At 45.1% G+C, this 27751-nt stretch overlaps 1 protein-coding gene across 1 annotated transcript in view; it reads left to right on the top strand.

Moving 5' to 3' along the window:
- TENM4 (teneurin transmembrane protein 4) overlaps window positions 1-27751 on the top strand; it is a 2953681-nt gene that overhangs the window by 2741298 nt on the left and 184632 nt on the right. The window contains exons 25-27 of the mRNA XM_079930721.1: window positions 11978-12148; window positions 18946-19160; window positions 21137-21347. Of these exons, the coding sequence (XP_079786847.1) occupies window positions 11978-12148; window positions 18946-19160; window positions 21137-21347 (597 nt within the window). The remainder of the gene's footprint in view (window positions 1-11977; window positions 12149-18945; window positions 19161-21136; window positions 21348-27751) is intronic.

Raw genomic sequence — 27751 nt, 5'->3', positions numbered from 1 at the left:
CCAGAGCTGGGAGTCCAGCTATCTCTGCAGATCTGCTCTGCTGGCTACATAGGTGGACAACAGAGCCAGCAAGGGACGGATGGGAAGCACCTGGATATGGACTGTCAAGGTGGTGTGCATGGGACAGGTTCTGACGTAGTGGTCAGGAACCGGGGGCTGGGGAGGGGAGAGCAGACGGCATTTCTGGCTTGGGGCAATGGTGGAAATCCTCACAGAAGAGTTAAGGTTTGAAGTAGACCTTGAAAGATGGGAGAATGATTTTAAAAATAGGAAAGGCGGGCTTCCCTGGTGGCGCAGTGGTTGAGAGTCTACCAGCTGATGCAGAGGCCACAACAGTGAGAGGCCCGCATACCGCAAAAAAAATAAAAATAAAAATAGGAAAGGCAGTGGCCATTCCACGTAGAGATGTTACATCAACGAAGCCTGGAGGCTGTGTGTTCAAGGGACAGGAGAAACCTACACAGACAGAGATTCCTGGGCAGGGAGAAGCAATGAGGAACGTCAGGTACTGTGCTCAGCAAGTGTTTCAAATGCTCAAGTTTCTATCCTCAGGAAAATATCACTAACAAACTTTGAACAGTAAGGCAGGGCCATATACTTATGAGATTTCCTTTTTTTATTTTCCATTTCTGTCATTTCCACAGTTTTACATCTAATCAGAAAGGCAGCGTGTACAGGGGTTGGGGACAGATTCTGCGCAATCTGGATTTGGCTCAGGTCTGAAGTGACCCTCTGCCTCTTATTAAATGTGTGATCTTGGGCAAGTTCTTGAACCTCCTGGAGCCTTAGCTTCCTCATCTTGCAAATGAGGATAATAATAGTACCTACCTCCTAGGGCTTTGCAAGGATTAAGTGATAGTGTGTTTATCAAGCACAAAGCCCAGTGCTTGGTACTATTAATAACAGTGGCTTTTATCACCACCACATTCATCATCATCCTCATCATCACCATCATCACCACCATCACCATCACCATCACCATCACCATCCCCATCATCACCATCACCATCACCATCACCATCATCACCATCACCATCACCATCATCACCATCACCATCACCACCACATTCACCATCATCATCACCGTCACCATCCCCATCCCCATCATCACCATCACCATCACCATCCCCATCCCCATCCCCATCATCATCATCACCATCACCATCACCACCACATTCATCATCATCACCATCATCACCATCATCATCATCATGGTTCCTGGAACTCTGTGCTGCTTTAAACTTCCTAATCTAAGGACTGAGCCAAACCAGGGGTCCCTGCATATCAGAGAACTTGTGCGTATTGCGTGCCTGGCTCTGTGCACAGACAGGGCAGAGAGGCAAGAAAACGTAGTATGATCCCAAAGAGCTAGAAAACGCTCCAGTGGGCAGGAGGCTGGGAAGCTGTGGAGAGTAAAGGAGGGACATCACACACTCTGTTCTGTGAGAGTTTAAAATGCTCTTTCAGAATGCTTCTCATTATAAAGAAATATCATCCCTAGTTACAAATCTGGGTGGCGGACTCTGCGTTAAGCTGTCCACCCTCATTCTTCCCGCTGAAGTGACTGTTCCAGAGGGAAAGGCCTATCCTAATAATATACACACAAATTAAAACTCCATTTAGCGGTACAGTGGGGACCACCTCCTAATTGACTTTGATCATTGAAAAAAAAAAAAGAAAAACCCAGTTACGTGATTGATATGCCAAAGGAAATCAGGCAGTGGGAGGGTGCCTCACAGAGCCTTGCAACAGGACGTTTTCTAGTAGCTATGGAAATGGAACCTAGCAACAGGCACCTTCTCCTTCTGGGGCTCCCAAGCGTGAACCAGACCCGTGTTTCCTTTGGCCCCCTTTGATGGTTGGTACAGGAAGGAGCGGACAAGGCCTCACACGTGAGAGGCTGGTCCTTGGCTAAGTGGAGACACCTTTTTATAGAAATGCTTTAGATAGCCTTGGGAATACTCTTGGCACTTGGATGCAAGCACCACAGAGAAAGGAAACCCAGCAGAGCTCTAGGCCAGCGTTCCGCCCCCTCTCGGGAAATGACAGGCACTTTCCCAGCTTTCCCCGGCTGACATGTTTCTGCCAGGGCAGGGCTGGCTGCGCACCCCAGCAGAGGAGTTGAACAGGCTGGCGACCCTGCGGTGATTTCGCTCCCTGGATCCTTAACGAGGGTTTGAGTATGAAGGGCAAGGTGGTGGGTCTTCCACTGCGTGGAGTCACTTCCTTGACCGCTCTGTCAGCAGTGATTTGATCAGAAGCTGCATGTTCTGATCAGGACTGCATGGAAGCCTGCCCTGGGTTCTGACAGCAGTCTGCGAAGAGCTCAGGGTGTGGAGTGACCCGGACCTGGGTTTGGATCTTGGTGCTGCCATGATGAATGGTGCAAAGTGATGGACTGTTCTGGGGCCTTGGTTTTCTAAAGATCCAAAATCAGGTTAATAATATCTACTTTGTCACTATGTGTTGAGGTCCTAGTCCATAAAATGGAGATACTATCTTCCTTAAAAAGCTGTGAGATTAAATGACATAATGAATGTTCATCCTCCGTACCACTCCTCTGTACCACTGTGTCATGCACATGGTACAATTTTTAATAAGTGGGAGCTGTTACTGTTTCGGTAATAATCCGAATTATGTCTGTCTCCTTCCTTGGCTCTTTTTCTTCTTCTCTCCTGTGGGCCAGGTGCTGGGGGATGGAGATGAGAGAAATGATCCCTGCCCTAAGGGAGGGCCTGCTGGCGGCCTGATATCACCTGCCCCGTGGGCTCATTCCCTTAACTTGAGGCTCAAGAAGATGACTCCTTTAGTCTGGGAGTGCCGTGCCCGACGGAAGAACAAGCCATGAAGGGGCCTCTCCTGCTCTTACAGGATTTTCTGCTGCGACTTAGCAACAGGGCCATTTAGCAGAAAGACCTCGGAACTAAATCCAAAGACTTGGGCTCAGCGCAGTTCCAGGCTCTGCCCCAAGTGTCCCCTTCAAGCCTGAGTCTCATCCGCCCGTTGAGTGCGGGGCAGGTTCAGTCATAGCGACACCCCCCACCCCCCAACCAGAGCAAAAGCTCAGACTTCTCAACTCCCTCAAGAAATCTCCGTGCTTCACTTTCTCAGCGAGAACCTTAATGTACACTGCAAATGACGCTGATGATACCACTGTAGAAGGCTACCCTCTGGTAGTAAATTTGAGTCAATACCAAGCAGCTCATAAAATATATTCTTTCCTTTCACCTTCACAGCAATTCTTTGGAGCTATAGGTATTATTGTCACCATTTTATAGATGAGGAAGCTGGGAGTCAAAGGATTTAAATAACAGGAACAAAGTCACATAACCATAAACGTGAAAACCAGAACAGGAACGCAGGGCTGTCTGGCTGCCACGGCTGTGCTCGTAACCAGCTGTACTTCGTGCCTCCCATCTTCCTGTGTCTGGCACCAGCGCTATATTGGGAGTAGGGCAGGGAGAGGTCACATTACCGGGCTGAGGTCAGTCCAAGGTGGCCAACCCCTAAGCTAGTCATGCACAGAAGAAGGCTTAGTGTAGCCCGTCTGGTGAAAGGGGCCCAGAAAAGATAGTTTTCTTATTCCATTACTGCAGTAATAGCCGTTCACTCCATCCTGCACAAATTAGATTCCAGCCCTGGTCCCCCTACAACTTGCCGTGTCACCAGTTTTCAGTGCCCTCCACTTAAATTGATCTTCTTCCTCCGCGTTGACGGTGGGCGTGCCTGTTTCTCCCCTTCTCTCGTGCCCATCCCCCCACCCCCCGTTTTCCAGAACTATTGAGCGGCTGCCAGTGAATCCTTGTTGAAAGGCCTCCTTTCCCCACAGCATTGCATGGTGCAGAAAAATGACTAAATGTGCCAGAGTCCATTCTCCAGAAAACAATTAATTTGGGGGTGAGAGACAGTAACCCTGATTGTTGCAGTCAGGTTTATCCAGAGATAGGAAGAAAGGCAATATATTTACTTGATTAAAAATTAGCTCCACGTAGTCAGCAGTGGGATCCTATCAGGCTGCTTTATAGCAATTCCGCTTTTAAAAACTGTTTTATCCACCGGACAGATATCTCTAGTTCCTGTGCCCAAAGTCTGTCAGCTGATGGGAGCAGGGTAGGGAGAGAGCCCTCAGCTCAAAGAAATTTGCGGTTGGCGTGGGAGGGAAATTAGGGGCAATATGTGGAGAGAAGGAAAGGTGATGGAACAGAGCTGGCTTAAATAAATCTTTCAGGGGATCTGGGAATTAGGAAAATCAGCAGAGCAAAATGACAAGGATGGTGATGGCTACCATTTATTTTGCTCCTGCTATGTGCCAGGCACAGTTCTAAGCACATCACATGCATTATTTCATTTATAATCCTTTGAGGTAAATATTACTATCTATTTTACAGTTGAAGAAACTGAGACTCAGAGAGGCTAAGTCATTTACCCAAAGTCAGGAACCTAGTAAATGATGTGCCTCTGAACGCTCCAGATAGACCCAAACTTGAGGACTGAGTCTACCAAAGTCACTTACTTGCATTTACACGGTTTTGCTTTTGAGGGTCAACCCTGTCTACTGTGGTCAGGATGTAAACAGGTGGGGACCCCATGCTTTACCCCTAAGATGAAGGTCCTTTAACAGACTATCTCAAAAGAGAAAACCTGGCTATACTGTCAGCAGAGGCCTTGCCTTAAAATTATCTTAATTTTAATTTAATTTCAGGCATTGTAACTCATCAGCAGTCTAGCGGTGAGTTTGGACTTTAGGACCAGTCAGACCTGGGTTCAAAAGTGACTTTATCACTTCCCATCTGGGAAGTATCTTGGGAAGTATTTTTGGGCAGGTCATGCAGCCTCTCTGAGCCTCCACTTTCTTCATCTGTAAAATGGGAATACTAATGATTTTCTCAAGGTTTATGTAAGGTCTGAATGAAATCACCTATGTAATTCCCCTTGCCTAAGTGTCTGACACATGGCATGTGCTCAAAATCAGGATCTCCCCGCTCGGCTCTATTGTCCTTCTTTACCTCGTGCTCCTAAGACCAAGTTGTAGAACTTCCTTTTTAATGTAAACAGCATGGAAGTGAGTTTGGAAACTAGTGAAGAAAATTAGTCAGTCATCCTACCACTATAATTCAAAGCTTGATGTCATTTTTACATATCTCTTTCTAGATTTTTTTTTCACATGTGTACCTGGTATTCCATCCAGTACTTGTATCATAGTTTAGCCAAGTTCTCCTATTTTAAGACATCTAGGTTGCTTCTGATTTTTTTACTAGTACACTGCAGTATACATCTCTCTGTATATGGCTTCTAGGTTTGAAACTTTTGAATGTTGTGGCTTTGTTGCCAAACCAGGAGAAGAACTTGGGGGATGAAGCTCTGTCGTTCTGCTGTTGTGATTGTCTTGCCTTTTTGTTTTCTGCTTTCTACGTTAGAGGACCATAAGTCAGAGAACTCCAGTGAGTTATATTTTACAGAAATGATGCTAGTTAAGAACAAACAAACAAACAACTGAGCATTAATAATGTAAAACAGAAAAGTAGGTAGCCATGCAGCTGGGTTGGTTTCTGCTGCCTTTTGAAACCAAGAATGCTGCTTGAATCAACAGTTTCTTGAAGTTATAACCATCTCTAGTCACTACCTAGAGCTGCTAATTTACAGATGCAACTGGGTTTGTGCATTCGATTTTTGGAAGGGAAGCATGCATGTGACAGTGGAAACTCCTATACTTACTTCGGTGACTTCTACATAATGACTTTGTTAATTGCCTCCGGCTGGCTGGGCGCTGCGGGGAGCCTTCAACGTCTGAACATCTACTGAGCATTTTTCTTAAAAATGTCAAGATGGAGCTTGCACTTTCCCAGCCCTCTCTCATGTCTCGCCGGGCAGGAAAAAGGCGACTGGAAAATGTCAGCCCTGGGATCAGATTGACCAGATCTGAGGGAGTAAGAAACTCCCCCCACCCTAGCTCTTGGCTTTTAGAAATCAGTAGCCTTTCAACGTGGGTGATCCTGTGAACTCGCTACCTTTCCAAGGCCTTCTTCTCAACTCTTTAGCATCTTTTCAGCTTTCCACTGAATTACAAACTAGTTGAAAGGGGACACCGGTATCAGGTTTCTTATTTAGGTCACTTTCAAGGTACTTGGGAGAGTTTTGCACAAACAGGTATAAATACGCACTGTGGGGTGTAATTTAGATAATCCTGTGATGTGCATCGGTGCTTACTATTAATTCCTCTGGAAGGAGGGATTACGATCATTACAATTTACATTGTGTCAGTGGTCTGGTCTTAAAGCAGGCTGGACAGGACTATTTATATTATTTAGCTTTTCTGGATCCATGACTGGTATTTCCAAGTCCTCTGGATAGCGCGCACCTACTGCTGTCTGCAGCTTTACATGAGGGTTGCTGTGGGGTAAGAACTATTTATTATCACCATTGGGACCCCCAGACATTAACTTCAGCCTTTATTTGCTGGTGACTTTAGATTGCCCATAGTTTACTCCTGTTTAAAGTAACATGTGTAAAAGAGGAAGCTTGGCTGGGAAACACAGGCTCCTGAGTTTGAAACTTGCCTCAAACTTATACCAGCTCTGTGATGTTAGGTCACTTACTCTGAGTGAATCAGAATATATCCCCATAGCTCAGTTTCCATTCAGTTCCATTGTACTCATTCTCCAATAACGTTTTTTCAACCCATCTTTACATGTGGATTAAATCGAATAATATAAATTAAGAATTTGGCATGTAGTATGCACTCAGATTATGCCAGGTGTTGAGTTACTGGCATTATTTTGAATATTATCGAGGACAAAGACGAATGGTTGCTTGAGCTTGTGTGTTCTTTGGACAGCCTCTGACCGAGTATGCCTTGTACCCTTTGGGAAGAGGAGAACAGAGCAGGCTATTTCCCTTCCTTCTCTTTCTGTCGCTCATAACCCAGAACTATAAGACGGACCACCCACCAATCAATACAGTAAAAGAATTGAGGGGCCCCTAGCCTGACTTATATTTAAGACTGGATCACAGATTAAAGGTCCCTTTTATTGTGGCTTTAAGACAACATTACTGGTGGAACTTCACATCTCTGACTCCGTATCATCCTGTCCTCTGTCTAAATCTTACTGTTGCAGGAAGGGGGGACCCCTTGCAGGGCCCGAGAGTGGGCCCTTGTCTAACACTCGGAAATGAACTGTCCAAGGAGACACATGTGCTGACACACCAAGAGAGCTTATTGAGAAGGGGTGCCCGGGTGGAGAGCAGGAGGGTGAGGGAGCCCAGGAGGACTGCTCTGCCACGTGGCTTGCAGTCTTGGGTTTTATGGTGATGGGATTAGCTTCCAGGTTGTCTCTAGCCAATCACTGTGACTCACGGTCCTTCCTGGTGGCGTGTGCATCACTCAGCCAAGATGGATTCCAGTGAGAAGGATTCTGGGAGGTTAGTAGGACATATGAACTGGCATCCCCTCTCTCCTTTGGACATTTCCCCAATTCTTCCGGTTGGTGGTGGCTTGTTAGTTCCGCATGCCTTACGAGGACCTCCTGCTGCAAGATACCTCCTGCAGGTGGTAACTGTGGTGCCTGGCCAGGGTGGGTGGTTTCAGCCAGTGGTTCTCCTACCTTCCAGTCGGCCATTTGTCAGCCCGGTGTTGATGGCCCTGTACTCGCTTCCCTACCCACCAGCCTCCAGAATTACTTCTGGAGGACTGAATCTCCTGAGAGTCCAAGTTAGAGCTGGATCCAGAACTTGGCTTTCCCAGGTGGTTTCTAAGAGCACATCTACCACAGGCCACAGAGAGACCCACCGGCGTCACAGCTGTGTGGGCCTCTGTGTGTGCTCGCCGAGGTGCAAGGCCATGAGGAAGGGCTGCCAGCATGCACCTCTGGGCTTCTGGCCGACAGCATTCCCCCATCCAGCTGTGGGCTGCCCTGCCCTAATTAACGTCCCTGGACGCCAGATCCTGTGGTCATTTTCACCGGGAACACTCTTTCCACTGGCTTTTCTTCCCCCGCCACATATTTTTTACCGTGAGAACTTCCTTTTGCATCTTGTTTAAAATAAGAGAAAGTGGGCTTCCCTGGCGGCGCAGTGGTTGAGAGTCCGCCTGCCGATGCAGGGGACACGGGTTCGTGCCCCGGTCCGGGAGGATCCCACATGCCGCGGAGCGGCTGGGCCCGTGAGCCATGGCCGCTGAGCCTGCGCGTCCGGAGCCTGTGCTCCGCAACGGGAGAGGCCACAACAGTGAGAGGCCCGCGTACTGCAAAAAAAGTAAAATAAAATAAGAGAAAGCTTTGACAAAATGTTTCTTTTCACAAAGCTGTGAGAGCTCTATTCATTCTGGGATTAGTTAATTCTCATGACCTTTTAACAAGACAGCTCTTTTGCACACTTAGATGAGATAATTGATTCTAACGGGGAAAGAAGTGCTGCTCGTTTAACTGCATATATCTGAGTTGTCCGCAATTCAAACAATTTCTGCATTACCTTTGGAGTTGCCAATAAATAGATTAAAACAGTAAGAAGGTAAGCAGAAATGTGAGCTAATTCAACCTTGGAAGTAGCAACATATTCACTTCTAATAGGCAAATTAACGTTACTATTATTGACAGCTACACAGAGACGGTCAAGAGCAGTGTAAAGCACCTCATTTAGTGTCTGGTACCTAAAAAGTGCTGTATAAATGTTAGCTACTATTTTATCAGGATTATCAATGGTATGACTATAATGGTTATAGAATATAGTAATCACACAGATGTACAGTTTACAAAGTGCTTTGCCATATATTATCCCATATGATACAATAATTCTTTGAAATATTTTTATCCCCATTTCTCAGATGAGACTAGCTAGGAAGTGGCAGTTAGGATTCAAAACCAGTTTTCTTGCCCTTGGTCCAGCACACTTCCCACTGCATCACAGTAACCGGAGAGAAAGCAAAGGGTCCGATTGCATTTCTGTTACCAGTGTACGCTCTCCTGATTAAGCCAGACTTGTGTGTATTCCTCGGTGGCTTGTGTTTGGATCAGGAGTCATAAGGATATGCTGTGCTCCGGTCCCCCGTACACACTTCTTTTTGCATCTTGAAGGCAGTCACGCAGCCCCTCCAGACCACCAGTGACCCTTCCACAAACTGTGGCCAAATAACACAACTTGCCGTCTGCCTCACGGACTCCTATACTGCTGCCTAAAAAGACATGTAAAAGCCTGGGACGTTGCTTGATGTGTAAGAGGGGGTGTCTTTATCATCCCCACCCACCTTGCTAGAAAAGGCTGGCGAGCAGCAGCATGGTGAAGTGGGAAGAGCCTTCCTTCCAGCCAGAAAGATGGATGGTGTGTGATGTCAGGATTCCAGCAGTTTGGGATTCTAGTCTAGGCTCTGCCACTTGTGAGCCATTTAACCTTCCCAGGGTTAATTGATGTCTCTGTGTCTTAGTTTCTTCATCGGCAAATGGCATTATCACCTTTTAGGATTGTTGCAAGGATCAAAGAAACTTTGAAACGGATTTCCTGCTCTTAGCACAATGCCTGGCCCGTGGAAAGCACTCAAGAAATCCCAGTTTTATAATTATCGTAATTTTAATTAACCTTCTGAGTTAATTAAATGTCCACATCTATAAGTTGGGTCTGGCAAGGTTGCATGAGGATTAGATGTCAGGTATACAAATTACCCAGGGCACTGCCCGGCAAGCAGTTGGTCCTCAGTAAACATAATTACGATGGGCCTTCATATCTCTGTCGATCCTTCCCTGTGTTCCTCTCACCCTCCTAGTGGGTCAGCCACTGTCTCCTCTGGACCTTCTAGTCCTTCTCTCTGTCTCCCCTGCTTGACTACGAGCTCATGGAAGCAGGGAGCGTCTGATTTAGTTCTGGCTCTCAGTGTCAGCCATGGGTCCTGGCATAGAGTGGGCTTTTAGAAAGTGTTCATCAGCTGAACGAAGGAGTGATGCGACACAGAGGATGCTGTGGGAGTTGGGGACTGGAGTATGCGATTCTGTATGCGGGGAGTCAGGGAAGGTGTCCCAGAAGAGGTAAGTATGGACCATTGATGAGGCGCAAGTCTTGAATCGCCAGTGGGACTTAAGCCGACGCTTTGTACTAGATTGCAAACCTTTCTGGAAAACACGCTTCCTAGCCTTCGCAAGCATTGTGTATTTAAAGGACAACATCCGTTCTCTGGTGTTTTATGGTCTCTTCTCGATTGTTGAAGACTGTTTAGCAGTTGCTACCTTGCAAAAATAGTTTTAAAACAGAAATGCATGCCCATGAATCAAAATCACAGCATTGCACAAAATCACAAAAATACACAGAATCAAAACGTGCAGCAGATACACAGTGAAATGCAGATCCCATCTCTTCCTTCACAGGATGCACCCAGTTATCAGTGTCTTTCTTATCCTTCCAGAAATACTCTGTACATATGCAGAAATGTTTTTACCTAAATGTAGTATGTCAAACATACTGTTCTGAATGTTACAATTTTCCTTCCAGAAAAATATATACAAAGAGCTTCCTCACTCTTTTTTATGGTTGCATAGTATATTGTATAAATAAAACTTATCTAGCCCCTTATTGGTGGACTGGTTTCCAATATTTTGCTATTACAAACAGTACTGTAGTGAATAACCTTGTATGTACATCATTTTGTATGTATATGAACATATCTGGAGAACTGGAACCTCTAAGTTCCAGGGTAAAGGGTATGGGCATTTTTGATTTGATAGCTTTTGTCAAATTGCCCTCCATAGGGTTTGTACCAGCTTATGCTCACACCAAACCAGCTGAGTGTGAGAGTGCTTATTTCCTGTTCTTTTCCAATACTGTATATTTTCAGCCTTTTTAAAATCTTTGCCAAACCATATGTGAAACACAGTATTGCAGAGTTTAACTTACATTTCTCCTACTTTGGGTGAGGTCTAGAGTCTTTTCACGTGACAAAGAGCCAATTGCATTTCTTATTCTGTAAACTATCTGTTCATATCCTATGCCTATTTTCCTACTGACTTGCTGGACTTTGCTTATTATTTGTAGGAGTTCTTTTTCTATTAAGGAAATTAACCCTTGGTGATACAAATTGCAGGTTTTTCCTCTAGATTGTTATTTATCTTTTGAATCAAAAGGCCAAGACCACTACTTACAATACCCAGGACTTGGAAGCAACCTAACTGTCCATTGACAGATGAATGGATAAAGAAGATGTGGCACATATAAACAGTGGAATATTACTCAGTCATATAAAGAAACAAAATTGAGTTATTTGTAGTGAGGTGGATGGACCTAGAGTCTGTCATACATAGTGAAGTAAGTCAGAAAGAGGAAAACAAATACCGTATGCTAACACATGTATATGGTATCTAAAAAAAAAAATGGTTCTGAATAACCTAGGGGCAAGACAGGAATAAAGACGCAGACGTAGAGAATGAACTTGAGGACATGGGGAGGGGGAAGGGTAAGCTGGGACGAAGTGAGAGTGGCATGGACATATATACACTACCAAACGTAAAATAGATAGCTAGTGGGAAGCAGCTGCATAGCACAGGGAGATCAGCTTGGTGCTTTGTGACCACCTAGAGGGGTGGGATAGGGAGGGTGGGAGGGAGATGCAAGAAGGAGGGGATATGGGGATATATGTATACGTAGAGCTGATTCACTTTGTTATACAGCAGAAACTAACACAACACTGTAAAGCAATTATACTCCAGTAAAGATGTTAAAAAAAAAAAAGGCCAGGACCTCCTGAAACTCCCTCATCCCTGCCCCTCTCCCCACTCCCCTAGACCGTGAGCCCTCGGGGGCAGGGTCTGTGCCTGGATCATCTCTGTGCCCCAGTCCCCTGTGTAGCACTCAGCACTGCCAGAGCTCTCTTCAGGGGCTCTTTGTTGAACTGAACTGAACTGAATTCCTGTGTTCCCCACCCCCACTTGTCCTCCCCTCTGGCTTGGGAGTTCCATTTCCACCTCCGGCAGAAAAAGATGACTTTTCTCATTGCTCACCACAGCCATGCACCTGTTTGGCCTAAACTGGCACCTGCAGCCGATGGAGGGGCAGATGTATGAGATCACGGAGGACACAGCCAGCAGTTGGCCTGTGCCAACGGACGTCTCCCTGTATCCCTCAGGGGGCACTGGGTTAGAGATCTCTGACAGGAAAGGCAAAGGAGCCACGGAAGGTAGGGTTGCTGTGTTGTTCGTGTCGTGAGTCCTCTGTGTCTGCCTTTGAACCGAGGAGACCGCCATTCTGCGCGCCATGTGCCTGACTCACAGCTCCATGCTCTGGTGCTTCCTCCATCCCTCTGCACTCCACACCGGCTGCCAGGCCACCTGTGTCTTCATCGCAGTTCCTTGTCACTGTGAACTCATAGCGGGGCTTGGGCAGGGTTCATGGTGCCAGCAACATCCCATCCCATGCCCTGAGGGCAGTATCATGGGCTTTCGCACTGCTGGGCGGCTGTCTTTGATTATGTGGAATCATGATGAGGCAACCTCATGGGATGAATGGGTGTCTCCTGGAGTTGGGTGTGGCAAGGTGGGTAGAGGGTGTGTTGTAAGCGAAATACCCTTGGACCTTGTGCTTCCATGGAAACACCACTTCGGCTGTTCTAGCATTTTCAACCATGTGACCTTAAGTTACTTGGCCAGAGTCACATAGCCAGTAAATAATGGAATTTGGGACATGAGCCCAGGTCTGTGTGACTGCAGGGCTCTTGCAGTCTCCATAAGTTGACCTACCTGACTCACCTCATGGTTATAAGACCCTGAAGGAGATGTGGATAAGAAATTCCATTGTACAATGAGACACAGATGTTTCTCTTTCAATGATGGAAGTGGTGGTGACATTTGGAGTTTGGCATTCTTGAATGGGACATCCATAGACCCATGTTCTGAATTTCTTAGGGCTCTTTCTAACATGCCATCAACACAGATTCTTTCACTATCAGCCAAGAGGTGGCAGACCCACAAAAATTGGTACCGGGAAGGATGTCTGAGCTCATGGGCCAGGCTGGCTGTCATTTTAGGCAGTGCGACCAGCCCTTCTCCTGTGGCCTGCTTTCTCTCTCTGGTGTTTCCTCAGTCAGCAAAGTGGTCACAGCGGCCTCCAATCTTCACTGCTTACATCTTCTTTCCTCTTAGCTCAGTTAACTTTGGGTCATGGCTTCTGAGCTTCCCTGTCCTGTCAAGAGTTTGCCTTCTAGGAATCAGTTTGGTTAACAGGGTAGCATATGCTTGTCCAGAGTAGCTATTCATGGTCTCTGAATGGTCGTGAAGGCCAAAATCCACTCTTGACCTATGGTCATCTTCAAGGGAACTGAGGGCATTTCCAAAGAGCCTAATCAGAACCTCTCCCTACTCTCTTGCGGGGGGCAAAGCCAGTCTTCTCCTTTACCAAGATTCTAAGACTTAAAACATTGAATAACTTACACTTTCTTTGCACCTTAATAGGATATGGAGGGAGCATGGATGAAGCCATGGGAAGAGCTCTGGGTTAGGAGTCAAGAACCCTGAGTTCAAGTCCAGCTGCTGCCACTTGTGATGCCCTTAAGCAAATCCCTTGAGAGACTTTCTGGGCTTCACTTTCCTCCTCTTTAAAAGGAGGTTATTGAGCTATATTATCTGTAACGTCCATTCTAATTCACAAGTTCTACATATGAAATTAGTAACAGAATCATCATATGATTAACCAGATTGTTCTTTAGAATTTTTTTTCAGGTTGGCCCTGTCCATGGTCCTTCCTGTTGCCTTGTGATTCCCGTGTCAGCTTATAGTGTCAGATGTCATAGGTGAATACCATAGATGACAACTGTCTTTAGAATCAACAAACACAGATTTAAGATATGTTGAACCCTCAAAGATCTCATTTAGAAAAATGTATTTTCTCTATCAGATTTTCTTTCAACAGGAGTTGGCTCTCTCTAAAGTCTCCCACTATAATGAAATTAGTTTGTGGGTTGTTTAGGTTTTGTTTTCTTTTTCCCAAGGAGCAGGAGGTGCAGATAAGAGACAAAATAAAATTGCACCAGCTTATTGGTTTACTTTCACTGGAGTATTTTTGCTTAAAGGGATTATCTGTCATTACTAATGCAAATGGAAAGCCTGTTTACAGACCCCTAAAATGCAGTGCAATGCTGGAAGGTGGTCAGCATCAAAAGCAATTACTGTGACAAAAAAATACATTGGTCTGGAGAGACAGAGGACAAATATTCCTATAGTTTATGTGAGACCACATGGTTCTTAATTTCTTTTGCCTTGGTCAAACCAGTGTGTCTACTCAGTTTACGGTTTTAATTGTGTTGTTAAAAATCTAGTTCCTTAGACGTATCTCAAGGGGGAAAGTCCTTAACCCTGTTGTGAGTGCATATTTCCTGTCCCTTCGGAGGGTATCCGAGAACTGATTCCAGAATTAAGATTAGAGCCCTGTTCCACAATGGTAGGGGAAGCAGCGTGGTGGATGGAAAGAGGATAATAGGCCTTGGAGCCAGACAGTCCAGGATTTGAGTCCTGGTCCTGCCAGTTATTGGCTCTGTTAACTCAGGCCCATTACTCCATCTCCTTTGGCCTTGGTTTCCTCATCTGTGGAACAAGGGTTGCTAACACCTATCTTGTCAAAGACTAGTTATGAAGAAGCACTCAACAAATGTTAATTCCTTTCTTCTTGTCCACCCAAATCCCAAGCCATTCCATGTCAGTTATTAGAAACTCAGAAATCCAGACTAATTAATATTTTTCCCTCAAAGATCCCACAAAGTCTGGGGCATTTGTGAATATTTTTAAAGGGTATATATTTTTTAATTATACAAGTGAACTATATGATGAACCCAGTATTTTAAAGGTTCATTGTGTCTTTGAGGATAACATCAAACTGCGATTTATACTATATTTTCAAAGTGGCTATAACCATTTCAGGGTTGTCATGGGTTGGAAACCAAATACAGCAGCTTTTCGAAGTAAAACCATAAGAACTTATGTTATGCATTAATGGAGAAAGGGAAAAAAGCATTGAATAAACAAGCATTTCTGATGGTTTAATTGGTGGGCCAGGGATAGTATTTTCTTCTTTCTGCAGTGAAATCAAAATTGCCCATCAGTTGGAACCATGCAAATTGCTGCACACAGGCTCAGCTGGGCTCTCCAGAATGGGACAGCTTATTTTGATAACCAAATAAATTTCAAACAGTTGCTAAGGAAACTAAAGAAATCTTTGTGCAAGTTATTGCATTGAAAAGAACCAAAAATGTGGAGGGAGGGGGGAGAGTGTTGGTTGATTAGGAATTTAGAACCTATCTGGATAAATCTCAGTTCAGGAAAATAAAGACTGAACTTGGGAAGTGCATGGAATTTCAGTTCTTCCAAATCTCCCTTATTTGAACTATCCAATCGGTTCAGTAATTTGTTGCGAAATTTCTTTTATAGACATGACTGCATAGTTCCACAGCATAGCTGTGGGAAGCCCGAATCTGTATATCTTTATAAAGAAAAGGACTGTTACCAGTAGAATCTGCCCTGTGAAACCTAATCGTGCTGTTGGAGCTCCTTAACTCTGAGTTAAGCTCTTTGTACTTTGTTAAGCCTCTGGGGCACGCACTGATTGTATAGCGTCCTTCTTATGAATGTCTTGAGATACTGTCTCCCTTTAACTTTGGGGCCTGTGTGTGGGATCCTAGTTCATAAAAATTGTCCATTTTTTGTATCCCAGGATGGCAGGAAGTTCTCCAACGGGCCTTGGATCTTCCTGGTCTAGCCTTGGTATTAAGCCCGCTAGGACTGTGAATTAAATTGGACCCTCGCTCTTAAAGAGGGTCGGTGCACTCTGCCACCATTGAGAATACCTTTGAAGAGTTTTAATTAATGATTTGTCAATTTAGTGTTCTAAGAAGCCGTATTCTAATAAATGAAGGGGCAGCCCAGATGGCTCCATCTCAATGGTTTCTTTAGCATTCTGAGCATCCGTATATACATTTTCATAGTGTGAGGATTAACGGAACCGATACATATAAAGATGCCCAGTACGTAGCTGGAACTTAATAAATGATAGATTATACTACTATTAGTACTGCTACCTCTATTACTGTTACTGCTAATAATGTTTATTATTATTATCGTTTTCCAGAATGTAGGTAGGAATAAAAAGAGTTATATTCACAGGACTTTTCGCCTCCAACTGCCTCTACCCTCTACCCCGTCACTACTCCACCACCTACACAGTGGGTACTCCCATTTAGTGGGATATTTTCTGTCCTAGTGCTCAATCTTGGTGCTCAAAATTAAGAACAAAGAATCTTAGGTTATAAGATCTGGAGAGACAAAGGCAGTAAGGGTTTTTAAAAGACAGGAAAGGATGAGGGTGGTCTCACTCTGAACAGCCCTTAGCCCAGCAAATCTCATGCCTCTTTCCCACCAGACACAGGTACTCGGCAGGCTGTAGGTCTTCCCTCCGAGAAGCTTCCATCTCATCCTTAGGGTTAGTCCCTGTGGGGACCACTAGGGACCAGAGGGGAAGAATGATAAAGGTTAAATTCTAAGAGGAGGATGCTCTTTCCCTCTCAAACTTTTCCTTTAGACTGGGCCCGTGACCGCTTCCCTAAGGATCTGGACAGGGTGACTTCTGGTACAAAGGTCACTTTTGAACCTAAGCTCCAGAGTGGCCGTCACAGACTCATTCAAGAAAGTCAAGGTCCTGGTTGGGAGTGTGCCGTAGACCAGAATTTACTATTTTTATATCATTGTATACACACCAAATATGATTTTTTTCTCCCATTTTGGCCAGCTCTGGTGAAATACTAGAGTGCTAGAAAAGAATATTCCTTTTTGCCACTCCTCTGGGGTAAGAGCCAACTTACTTATGCCTCTGGGGCCTGCAGACCTCTGGAGAGTCTCTGGACTTGACCTCTGACCTGTGAGGCGAAAGAACTTAGCTGATTCCATAGCTGTCTCCTGAACACATGCTCACTGGAGGGGAAATGAACTGTGCAGCGTTCTCCAACGGCAATGCCAAAATGTGGGAGAAGTGTCCATTATTCATTCTCAGACACAGGAATTATTTGAATGCAGACAATTCTCAAATCCCATCAGCTCTTGACTCCTACCTACTCACAAAGGAAATGAGTTCTTGGAATTAGGAGTCTCGGCTTGTTTCTGTGCAGCTTCTAGCGGTAAAGAGCTCAGAACTCATCCTGCTTTTGTTTCATACTCCCTCCTAGTTCTGCTTCCCTAACAGAATTATAAGCTGAAGGGTATACTATCTTCTTCCTGGACTATAAAAGGATTGTGGTACTGGGAACCCAAAAATCAGATAAGGAAGAATGTGAAAGTAATTCTCTTCCATCTTAATGCTTTGTGAATTTGGCTTCTGTCTTTGAGCTTTGAAACACAGTGTTTGTGTGTGTCTGCATTTTCAAGGTAAAAGTCTGGGGCATATTCCTTCCATAAAGGAATTAAATGCAAGCTCTTTCCCATGCTGAGGACAGAAGAGTAGTGATACTTTTATTGAGAGCATGCATTTTAACTTTTTTGTTGGCATATTTTTAATTAAAATAACGTTTAACGGTTTAAAGCTAAAAACCTGATGTTTCTGCCTAGGAGTTTATAAGGAATGATAACATATGGAGAAGTTTAACATTTAAATTGAATTTTATTATTTAAAACAGTAAAATATTTTATGACTACAACAGTGCCCTGCCAAGCTCCGTTTCAGCATCAAATGTGCTTTGTAAGGAATCTTACAAAGCTAGGGAAAAAATGACATTTTAATTTCTTATTCCCCAAGTGCTTTTCATAAAAAGTTCCCACAAATGTGTTTTCTTTATAAATGGATTCTCGGTCTCTGAAGTGTCTCTTCCAACATCTATAACGCCACCACAAACCTTGGAACTAGGATACCCAGAGGTCTTTCTAATGACAAATAAAATGTGGTCTGTTGACTTGATTCTGGCTCGTTAATGTCCTAAGGGTGGTCTTCTAATGTCCCCATCCTCTCCTTCTGCCCCCCGCCCAACTCTTCAGAGGGCTGATGTCTGGCAGGAAGTTAGGGTTTATATTTTTCACATGTGAGTGTGTTTAATTACTAAACAGAGGAAGTCTGATAAGCAGCCTTCCTTCCTGGCACTTGGGGTACCCTCAAAAAGCTGTCAGTCTCCTAATTGGTGACAGAATTGGGCAACAGACCTTATTCTTGACCACTCCCCCCCACTCCAGCCACCTGCAGGGTTGGGGGCCTGGGTTGAATTTCCAAGTATGTCATCAGGTTTGTGCCTGAACTTGAAAAATGCCCTCATCTTTACCCACTTTAGCACAGTGATATTCATAGCCCTCCATCCAAGACAAAGAAGCGTTTTTCAGGCATGTTTTCTCTCTTCAGACGTACCCTTTTCCTCATCTTCCCCAACCCTACCCCTCCTCCCAACACAAACTCTCATCCACGTGTCTGAGCCTCAGAATTCGGCACCCAATTACACACAAACTAGTGAACTTGTAAAATTTCCCTGACTCTACTCAGGTCATGCTTCCCACTGCTGGGGGAACCATTCTGAATTGGAAAGTTAATAACAACACCTCATTCCCTCTGTCTTTTCTTTTTTAGCCTGCATGCTTTTATACACACACACACACACACACACACACACACATATACAGTTATTCTCATGTGACTGCAAGTGATTATTTTTAGGATCAAAATATATCTTAACAAGCTGTGGAATTATGCAGTAAACAGATGGCCCTTGGGGAGGACCCATTCTGCTTTGGAAGAATGCATATTTTTAGCAGAACAATTTGGGCATCATTGGAAAAAAAAAGTTCTGGGCATTCTTACTCCTCAATGGGGGAGTCTGGGGCAGGGAGTGGGCTGGCAGCAAAATGTTGTAGAGAGGAGTGGGAGGCATCGGAGAGCCCTGCTTGTTCAGATGCTCTGATCCCTGGTTTCACGTGTGGCTGACGGTGATGTTTTTGTCTTCCCTTCCCCGTGTCTTGGTAGGAAAGCCCAGTAGTTTCTTTCCAGAGGACAGTTTTATAGACTCTGGAGAAATCGACGTGGGGAGACGGGCTTCCCAGAAGATTCCTCCTGGCACTTTCTGGAGATCTCAGGTGTTCATAGACCATCCTATGCATCTGAAATTCAATGTGTCTCTGGGAAAGGCGGCTCTGGTCGGCATTTACGGCAGAAAAGGCCTTCCTCCTTCACATACACAGGTAACCAGAACCCCACGGACCCTGCTCAAGAAGCCTAAGTCAAGAAGCCTAATGCTTAAGCCTGGATCTCTGAGCTTGAAGGAAATTTCATGTATTTTGTAGCCCATTCATCCATTTGCCCTCTCTCAGACCTTACCTTTCGGATGAGTAGGGTTGTATCCTTGGAGCTTGTTCAGAGGAAGGCTTTCTAGGAAATCTCTCAGTAGCCTTTTTTACTAGTACCCAGTCTCGAAGTTAAATTATCCAGGAAGTATAATCTAGAGAAAAAAGAATGCACTTTGGAGTCAAAGAAACCTGGGTTTGAATCCTCTTGTTATCAGCTATGTGACCTTGAGCCTGTTACACCCTTTCAGAGCAAGTTTCCTAATCTAGCCAATGGTGATAACAATACCCACTTCACAGGGCTGTTGTGAAGAGTGGAGAACCACATCTAGAAGGCAGCCAGTGCAGGACCTGGCTCAGAGCAAAGCATGCTTTCTCTCCTCAGGGCTTCACATTTACCCAGACACACGCACACTAGAAACACTTAAGAAACTCAGCCAGCATTAGCAGGTGTAAGCTTTTACATATAGAATGGGTAAACAACAGGGTCCTACTGTGTAGCACAGAGAACTGTAGTCAATATCCTGTGATAAACCCTAATGGAAAAGAATATTTAAAAAAAGAATGTATATATATATATAGGTATAACTGAATTACTTTGCCATATAGCAGTAATTAACACAACATTGTAAATCAACTATACTTCAATTAAAAAAAAAAAAAAACTCAGCCAGGATGATTGACACATTACCAGTCATGATGGGTTAAGAACAGACTTATGTGAGGTCCTCCCAGCCCTGGGATTGGAGTAATATAAATCATAGGCATCCATCAGATATTCCCTGGCCAAAGGCAGTCTTCCTAGCCCCCGTAGTTATTTAATTTTTAAGTAAAAGCTAGATAAATACATTTGCTAAGGATGGAGTTGCAGAAAAAGTAGACAGAGCCTGGGCCCCTCTGATTTCTTTGTAAAACTGCCATGCTGGTCCTGGACTTCATGCCCCTAGACATTTTCACATGAGACAGAATCAGTATCTATTTTGTTTTTCTTTAAAGATAGACAGGGCTTCCCTGGTGTCGCAGTGGTTGAGAGTCCGCCTGCCGGTGCAGGGAACACGGGTTCGTGCCCCGGTCCGGGAAGATCCCACGTGCCGTGGAGCGGCTGGGCCCGTGAGCCACGGCCGCTGAGCCTGCGCGTCCGGAGCCTGTGCTCTGCAACGGGAGAGGCCACAGCAGTGAGAGGCCCGCGTACCGCAAAAAAAAAAAAAAAAAAGATAGACAGACAGGTAGACAGTTGCACGATTTGCGTGCCAGTAGGCCGGCAGGACTTCCCCAACAACTGCCTGTTGTTAGCACTGTGTGACTGACTTCAAGTCTCTCACGCTAGTAGGCTTGGGTCATTTGGCACTTGTGTTTGACACAGCATGTAAGAGTTTTGAGCTAATCCAGTTTAGTTCCCCTAAAACTGCTCCCTGAAACTGGAGCGTTGAGAAAGGGTCATTGACGAAAGGAAGATAGGTATAAATCAAGCTTCCGTTTACACTTGACTGACATTTAAGCCACATCCAGTGCTCCAGGCCCAATCCTAGACCCCTGGGATTCCTGCCCACCATCACCTGCATGGGGTTGGAGTTCAAACAGTCATGAAGTGTCTGGGTTTCTGATCACTGGAAAAGCATGGTTGTCCTGTGCAAACTCGGAGACTTAAAAATAATCCACTAATTACAATGCACTCACAGGAGTATCAGGAGACTGTTACCAGGGAAATGGGTTCTGGGAAGGAGTTGGAGTTGGTTGGTCAACCTTCACGTGGCTTTAGCCTCTTTTGCCTGGTTCAGGTTGTATTTCCCCGTATCCTCCCCGGCAGAAGCCTGAAGAACCTAGCATTGTGGTGAAGCAGGTCCACTGCTAATTATGCTCTCTTTGTACTTCAGTTTGACTTTGTGGAGCTGCTGGATGGAAGGAGGCTCTTGACCCAGGAAGCACGGAGCCTGGAGGGACCCCAGCGCCAGTCTCGGGGAGTCGTTCCCGCTTCTAGCCATGAGACGGGCTTCATCCAGTATTTGGATTCAGGAATCTGGCACCTGGCTTTTTATAATGATGGGAAGGAGTCTGAAGTGCTTTCCTTTCTCACCACTGCCATTGGTAAGGAAGCTCCACCCCTCTGGGGTCTGTGGGATATTGTCTCTTCGGATGAGAGGACACTTGGGGATCCTGGGAGTTGAAGTGGACAAGGGGATGTGTCTTGCCCAGAGCTGCAGAGGCCACCCGGCCTGAGGCCATCCTGACTGGGCTTGCCGGACCAGGCGTGGGAGTGAGATGCAGGGGAACGGGGGAAGGGAGTGACAGGAGGAGCTGGAAGGCCATGTTGGGCTGGCACCTGAGCCCAGCGCTGTTGCCCGCCGCCTTCCTTCTGTTATCTGTGGCCTAGTGTGTGGAGTAGCAGCAACATTTAAACACCAAGGGGCAAAACTGACAAGGAGACAGGAGTTCTTGTTACTCCTCTGCGTCACCTATATTCGTCCTTATAATCTCGCTTGGTTCAACTCACTGATCTGTTGTTTGGGTTTTTGGTTTCTTATGTGAGCTTTTGTTTGCTTGTTTGTTTTGCTTTTGGAGCCAACAACCCCTGGCAGATGAGGATGAAGAAAAAGATAAAGGCTTGGCAAGAGGGTGAGAACAGCCATGCAAAGGGCTGGATGAACAGTCTGATCAGATGGGGGTTTTGTAGAGAACCGGGATGTCCTGAGCTCTGGCGGACGGCAAGCCCGGAGGATTTAAATGAGCTCTTAGCAGCTTCTTGTCCCTCATAGTGAAAGAGTTCTCATTCAGAGAGAGCGCCTTGGCCACCTCACAAGCCTGTGGGTGTCTGGGGAGCCTGGCATCCTGTCTTAAGAAATTTTTCTTCTTTATGCATATACTGCACAGAATTTGTCTCCTTCTTAGATCACCACAATGTGATATATGATGCGTTGGGCTCAGTGGTTCAGGTCAGAAGACGTTGCTTTGGTTTATATCAGAAGCGCAGTGACACAGCCTGGAGATAAAATCCCCTACAGGAAAATAAAACTTCCAGAAGACAAAACTCCACTAACCAGAATGCTTAGGGATGGATTTTCTGCTTAATGAAAACCTCTGTGTGTTTTTTTTTGGTTTTTTTTTTTACATCTTTATTAGAGTATAATTGCTTTACAATGGTGTGTTAGTTTCTGCTTTATAACAAAGTGAATCAGTTATACATATACATATGTCCCCATATCTCTTCCCTCTTGCATCTCCCTCCCTCCCACCCTCCCTATCCCACCCCTCCAGGCAGTCACAAAGCACCGAGCTGATCTCCCTGTGCTATGCGGCTGCTTCCCACTAGCTATCTACCTTACATTTGGTAGTGTATATATGTCCATGCCTCTCTCTCGCTTTGTCACAGCTTACCCTTCCCCCTCCCCATATCCTCAAGTCCATTCTCTAGTAGGTCTGTGTCTTTATTCCTGTCTTACCCCTAGGTTCTTCATGACATTTTTTTTCTTAAATTCCATATATATGTGTTAGCATACGGTATTTGTCTTTCTCTTTCTGACTTACTTCACTCTGTATGACAGACTCTAGGTCCATCCACCTCATTACAAATAGCTCAATTTCATTTCTTTTTATGGCTGAGTAATATCCCGTTGTATATATGTACCACATATTCTTTATCCATTCATCTGATGATGGACACTTAGGTTGTTTCCATCTCCTGGCTATTGTAAATAGAGCTGCAGTGAACATTTTGGTACATGACTCTTTTTGAATTATGGTTTTCTTAGGGTATATGCCCAGTAGTGGGATTGCTGGGTCATATGGTAGTTCTATTTGTAGTTTTTTAAGGAACCTCCATACTGTTCTCCATAGTGGCTGTGCCAATTCACATTCCCACCAGCAGTGCAAGAGGGTTCCCTTTTCTCCACACCCTCTCCAGCATTTATTGTTTCTAGATTTTTTGATGATGGCCATTCTGACTGGTGTGAGATGATATCTCATTGTAGTTTTGATTTGCATTTCTCTAATGATTAATGTTGTTGAGCATTCTTTCATGTGTTTGTTGGCAGTCTGTATATCTTCTTTGGAGAAATGTCTATTTAGGTCTTCTGCCCATTTTTGGATTGGGTTGTTTGTTTTTCTGTGTTGTTTTGAGTTCACCTCAAAACTCTGTCTTGGTCCTTGGCTGGGAGCCTCTCTGACATGGGCAATGGAGTTGAATAAAAACCTCTGAATCTGGTCGTTGGTTCCTAAAACTCTTGCAAGACCCAGGTCCTTCCTCCTAAACAGCAGTAGTCATTTTCAGGGCATTTTCCTCTTATTTGCAATTTTGCCCATAGAGTTGAGGCGGAGAATACCTTCCCATTAAATACGGTGCACAGTGTATAGGCTTCTGCCGTAACTGCAGGCTCAACATTCTTCCCTCTTAGCAAAATGAAGGAGGTGGAGCTGTTAGGCTACATCAGCTCCGGGGTAGGACATATCGCTCTGTGCTGTCCGTAGTTTGGAAGTGTCTGTCCGTAGTTTGGAAGTGTCTGTCCGTAGTTTGGAAGTGTCTGTCCTATAGCTGCTGGTCTCTGCAGTCTTGGCAGCCGCCGTGCTGTTGGTTTCCTCCCTTGATGCCTTCTTTCGAGGTGCAGTAGAAAGTGTGCTCACTTCTAAATCTCCACCACTAATATGTGTTCTGGCCCTGCGCAAATTCCATCTCCTGGTTCCTTGAGACTCGAATCTGAGGCTGCAGCTCGGTGGTTAGTGGCGACCCAGGAGGCTGTCGGCGCAGCCGTTTCCCGTCACGGGAGAGCCAGTCTGGTCCCCACCACCAATTAGACTGACACTCGGCAGGGTCTGCCAGGCTCCAGACCCTGTTTCTTCTTTCTTTCTGGACACGGTGGCTTCAATTTAGAGACATGATTTTCAAGTCATTAGTGGTGCCTGAGTTTCAGCTTCACGGTCTCACAGCCTGATTTCTCTTAGGCGCATTATCATGCTTGCGCAGAACTAAGGTGTCCTGCAATCAGAATTCTGTATTTCTAATAACTGAGCACAAATATGAAAGGAAATGCATACAGAGCCCCAAAGAAAGCTACTTTTAATTAGGATGTGCCTCTCAGAGGAAGAAGATGTAGGTACAGTTAGGTGCCTTTGCCGCCTCTAGGCTTGTCCGAGCTGGCTGGCCTGTTTTGTCATAATTAAGGAGACGAAGCTTGCTTTTCCCTCAGGTTCTCCTGTTCTCACCTAAATGATGAAATCTGTCTTCACCTCCTTTAACCCTCTAATGTCTTTCCGAGCAGTTAGGCTGTATTGTGCTTCTCAGAGTTCTGTGAGCCACCTGGCGTCCTGTTACAATGCAGACTCTGCTTCAGTCAGTCAGGCTGGGTGTTTAGAGTCTGTCTGTTGCACCAGCACCCGGTGAGATGCTGCTCATCTGTGGCCCACATTCTGAGTAACAAGGGGTCACAGTATCTTATGGGGGGGGGGGTGTCTCAAATATTGTTGTACAAAGGAATCACCTGGGAAGTGAGTCCAAAATTCAGATTCCTGGGCCTTTTCCCAGGAGGCCTGAGGTAGAGCCCAGGTGATCCTGATTCTGGGGGTCGGTCTGTCAACTAAGCTATGAAAACAAATGCCCTTGGGCTTCCCTGGTGGCGCAGTGGTTGAGAGTCCGCCTGCCGGTGCAGGGGACGCGGGTTCGTGCCCCGGTCCGAGAAGATCCCACATGCCGCGGAGCGGCTGGGCCCGTGAGCCATGGCCACTGAGCCTGCGTGTCTGGAGCCTGTGCTCCGCAGCGGGAGAGGCCACAACAGTGAGAGGCCCGCGTACCGCCAAAAAAAAAAAAAAAAAACCAAATGCCTTCTGAGCACTGCTTTCCATTCCTTCCTTCTCTCGCTGCCCCATGTTAGCTCTGTGACCACAGTCAGTCACGTCACCTCTGTGAGCCTCATCTTTCTTGTCAGGAAAATGAAATGATAATAGTACTTGGCAATCCCCATTGTGAAGATTGGAGAGAATGAATATAAAGTGCCCAGCCCAGGCTTCGATACATGGAAGTGGTTAATATTCTCTCCCATCCCCTTTCCCTGTCCACCTTTCTCTCCCTGCCTTTCTGACTTGTCTGTCTTCCTTCAAGCTACAGTGATTGTTTAATGAATACGTTTTTTTTTTTTTAATACAAAAACAGACTGACTCTGATGTTGCTATTAATTCCGCTCTCCCCACGTCTCTGGCATTGCGTCTTAGCTGTCTTTGGTCGTTACCTGTGAACCATGAGTCGTAATTTGTCTTGGCAGGTTAATTAAAAGTTTAGGTCTTGTTTTAGTGAAGTCATTATAGTCCCAATATACAATTGTAACTCTCAGGTTTTGCTTAACACACAAATTGGAATGTGGCCCTCCCTCCGTTACACGCTGAGATGCAGAGCTAGAATTTAAGAAGATCTGAGATGTCAGAATCCAGAGTATTTATGTCTGTTTGTAATTAAGTAGTGGGAGAAATAATTGTGTTTAATTTAACAAATGGCTATATTGTGTACGTTTTTGCTTTTCCCTCCATTTAATGCAGTCCAGCTGATGATTTTAAATTAAATAAGTTTATCTTTTGCCTTCAAAAAATCTAAAAGCACTTTACAAACTGTGTACACAAATAAATATACACGGAGATGTGCCGCTGACAGAGCTCCCTCTGAACTAGATGCATTTTCTCTCACCCACACACACATGCACACAAGCCACTGAAACTGAGCACATTTTAGAATAAAACATGGCGGCTATTTTCAGAAAGAATGGCCTTTCCCCCACACGCAGAGATCTCGAATTTGAAGGTTCTGTTTTTTCTGGTTCTGGCTCCGTTTGGGGGTGGGTGACCTGGCTGACCCCGAGTACTGAAGGAAGTAGGAAGATGTATACCAGTCGCTAAATTATAATTCACCATTGCCATTTACACAGGGCTTTAAATACATTCTCTAAGCCCTGCAGTAACTCCACATGGTGATTATTTTTATTTTCACCCCCTATTGTAGATGAGGAAATTGACGTTCAGGGATGTTTTGAGAAAAGCCAGGACTTGAACTTGTATCTGTCTGACTCCAAAGTTCATGATCTTCCTTCTTTAGTCATCTGCCTCTTTTCAGGATCAAGCCCCCTTTTTTGGATATTACACTTACTTTCGTTTTCCACCTGTTCATTCATTCAGCAGACATTTAGAGAGCGCCTGCTGTGTGTTAGGGACCATGCTTGGCTCTTTTCTGTGTGTAAGAAAGAACGAGAACCTTAGAGAATTCTCATTTTGATCTCAACTTTACAGATGAAGAAACTGAGACTCAGAGAATTTAATTGACTAGCCCGAAGTCACACAGTCAATAAGGGCAGAGCTAGGATGGAAACTTGGTCTCCAAATCCCATGTTCTGTCCATGATGCCAGAGTGTCTTACTGTTTGGTCTGATAAAATAAATATTTTATTTCTATTTGTATTATATGGAATATAATTTCCCCTTTATTAATTTGCCTCCAATATAAGCATCTTAAATCAACATAGGGAGTTTTCTTGAGAAGTCCTTAAAAAGACCATGAAAAAAATCTCACAACATGCAAAATTTTTAAAATAAAAATACCTTTGTATGCATTGCTTGCAACCCCAAGACCTGACGAGTCAGTGTTGCAGTGTTCTGGGCCTCTAGATGTAGCATCTTAGCCTTTCATTTTGGTTGATGCTGAAGCATAAAAGGACAGATCACCCTGACACTGTGGCAATGCGAGGCAAGGTGGAAAATAACAGAGGTTACCCCACAGTGGATTTAGAAACCCAGAGAAGAGAAATTAGAATCCTCGTTAGAAAACATAGACCCTGGTAATTTTACGAGAAACATGCCCTGGTCTTCCTGGTCTGAGGACATTTCATGGTAATTAAAGAGGAGGGTCCTTTTGTTCAGGCCCAGGCAGCTGCTATAAATTGACCTATTCTATGTCCAGGGACTAGAAGCAGATCTAATCCTTCCATCCTACCTTCCTTCCTTTCCTCCTTTATCCAAAAATGATTACATTCCTGGCCTTTCCTAAGGTGGAGATACAGAGAAGGTATAACGTGGTTTCTGGCTAAAGTAGTTCATGGTTTTGACTAAGGAGATGAGCATTTACATAGTAAGTGCCTCTAACCCAGGCAGAGAGAAAGAAGGGTCGCTGGTGGAGTCCCTGGTCAAAGTGCCATGAGGGCTGGAGGAAGACAGGGGCACGTCCAGCCAGATGGGTCAGGGAGGGCTCCCTGGATGAGTGACACATGATGGGACCTTAAAGGATGGGTAGCATTCTCACATTTAAAGGAGGAAATGGCAGGGGTTTGTTGAGGATGTTATTCCAGGTAGCGGGAAGAGCGTGACCAGAAGAGAGGTAGGCAGAGACTTATGCGCTGGCTGTGAGCCACCATCCTGGTTGGCTAGAGCAAGGATGCCTTGACGGGGGCAAGTGAGTTATCAGGGAGCGCCTTGAATGCCGCCCTGAGGGAGAAGCTCATTCCGCAGGTATGTGGTGCCGTTGCAGGC

The sequence above is a fragment of the Stenella coeruleoalba genome (genome assembly GCF_951394435.1).
Source record: "Stenella coeruleoalba genome assembly, chromosome: 8".
Lineage (NCBI taxonomy): Eukaryota > Metazoa > Chordata > Mammalia > Artiodactyla > Delphinidae > Stenella > Stenella coeruleoalba.
The sequence above is the reverse complement of the archived record's forward strand: the minus strand, read 5'-3'. Positions and strand labels throughout refer to the sequence as shown.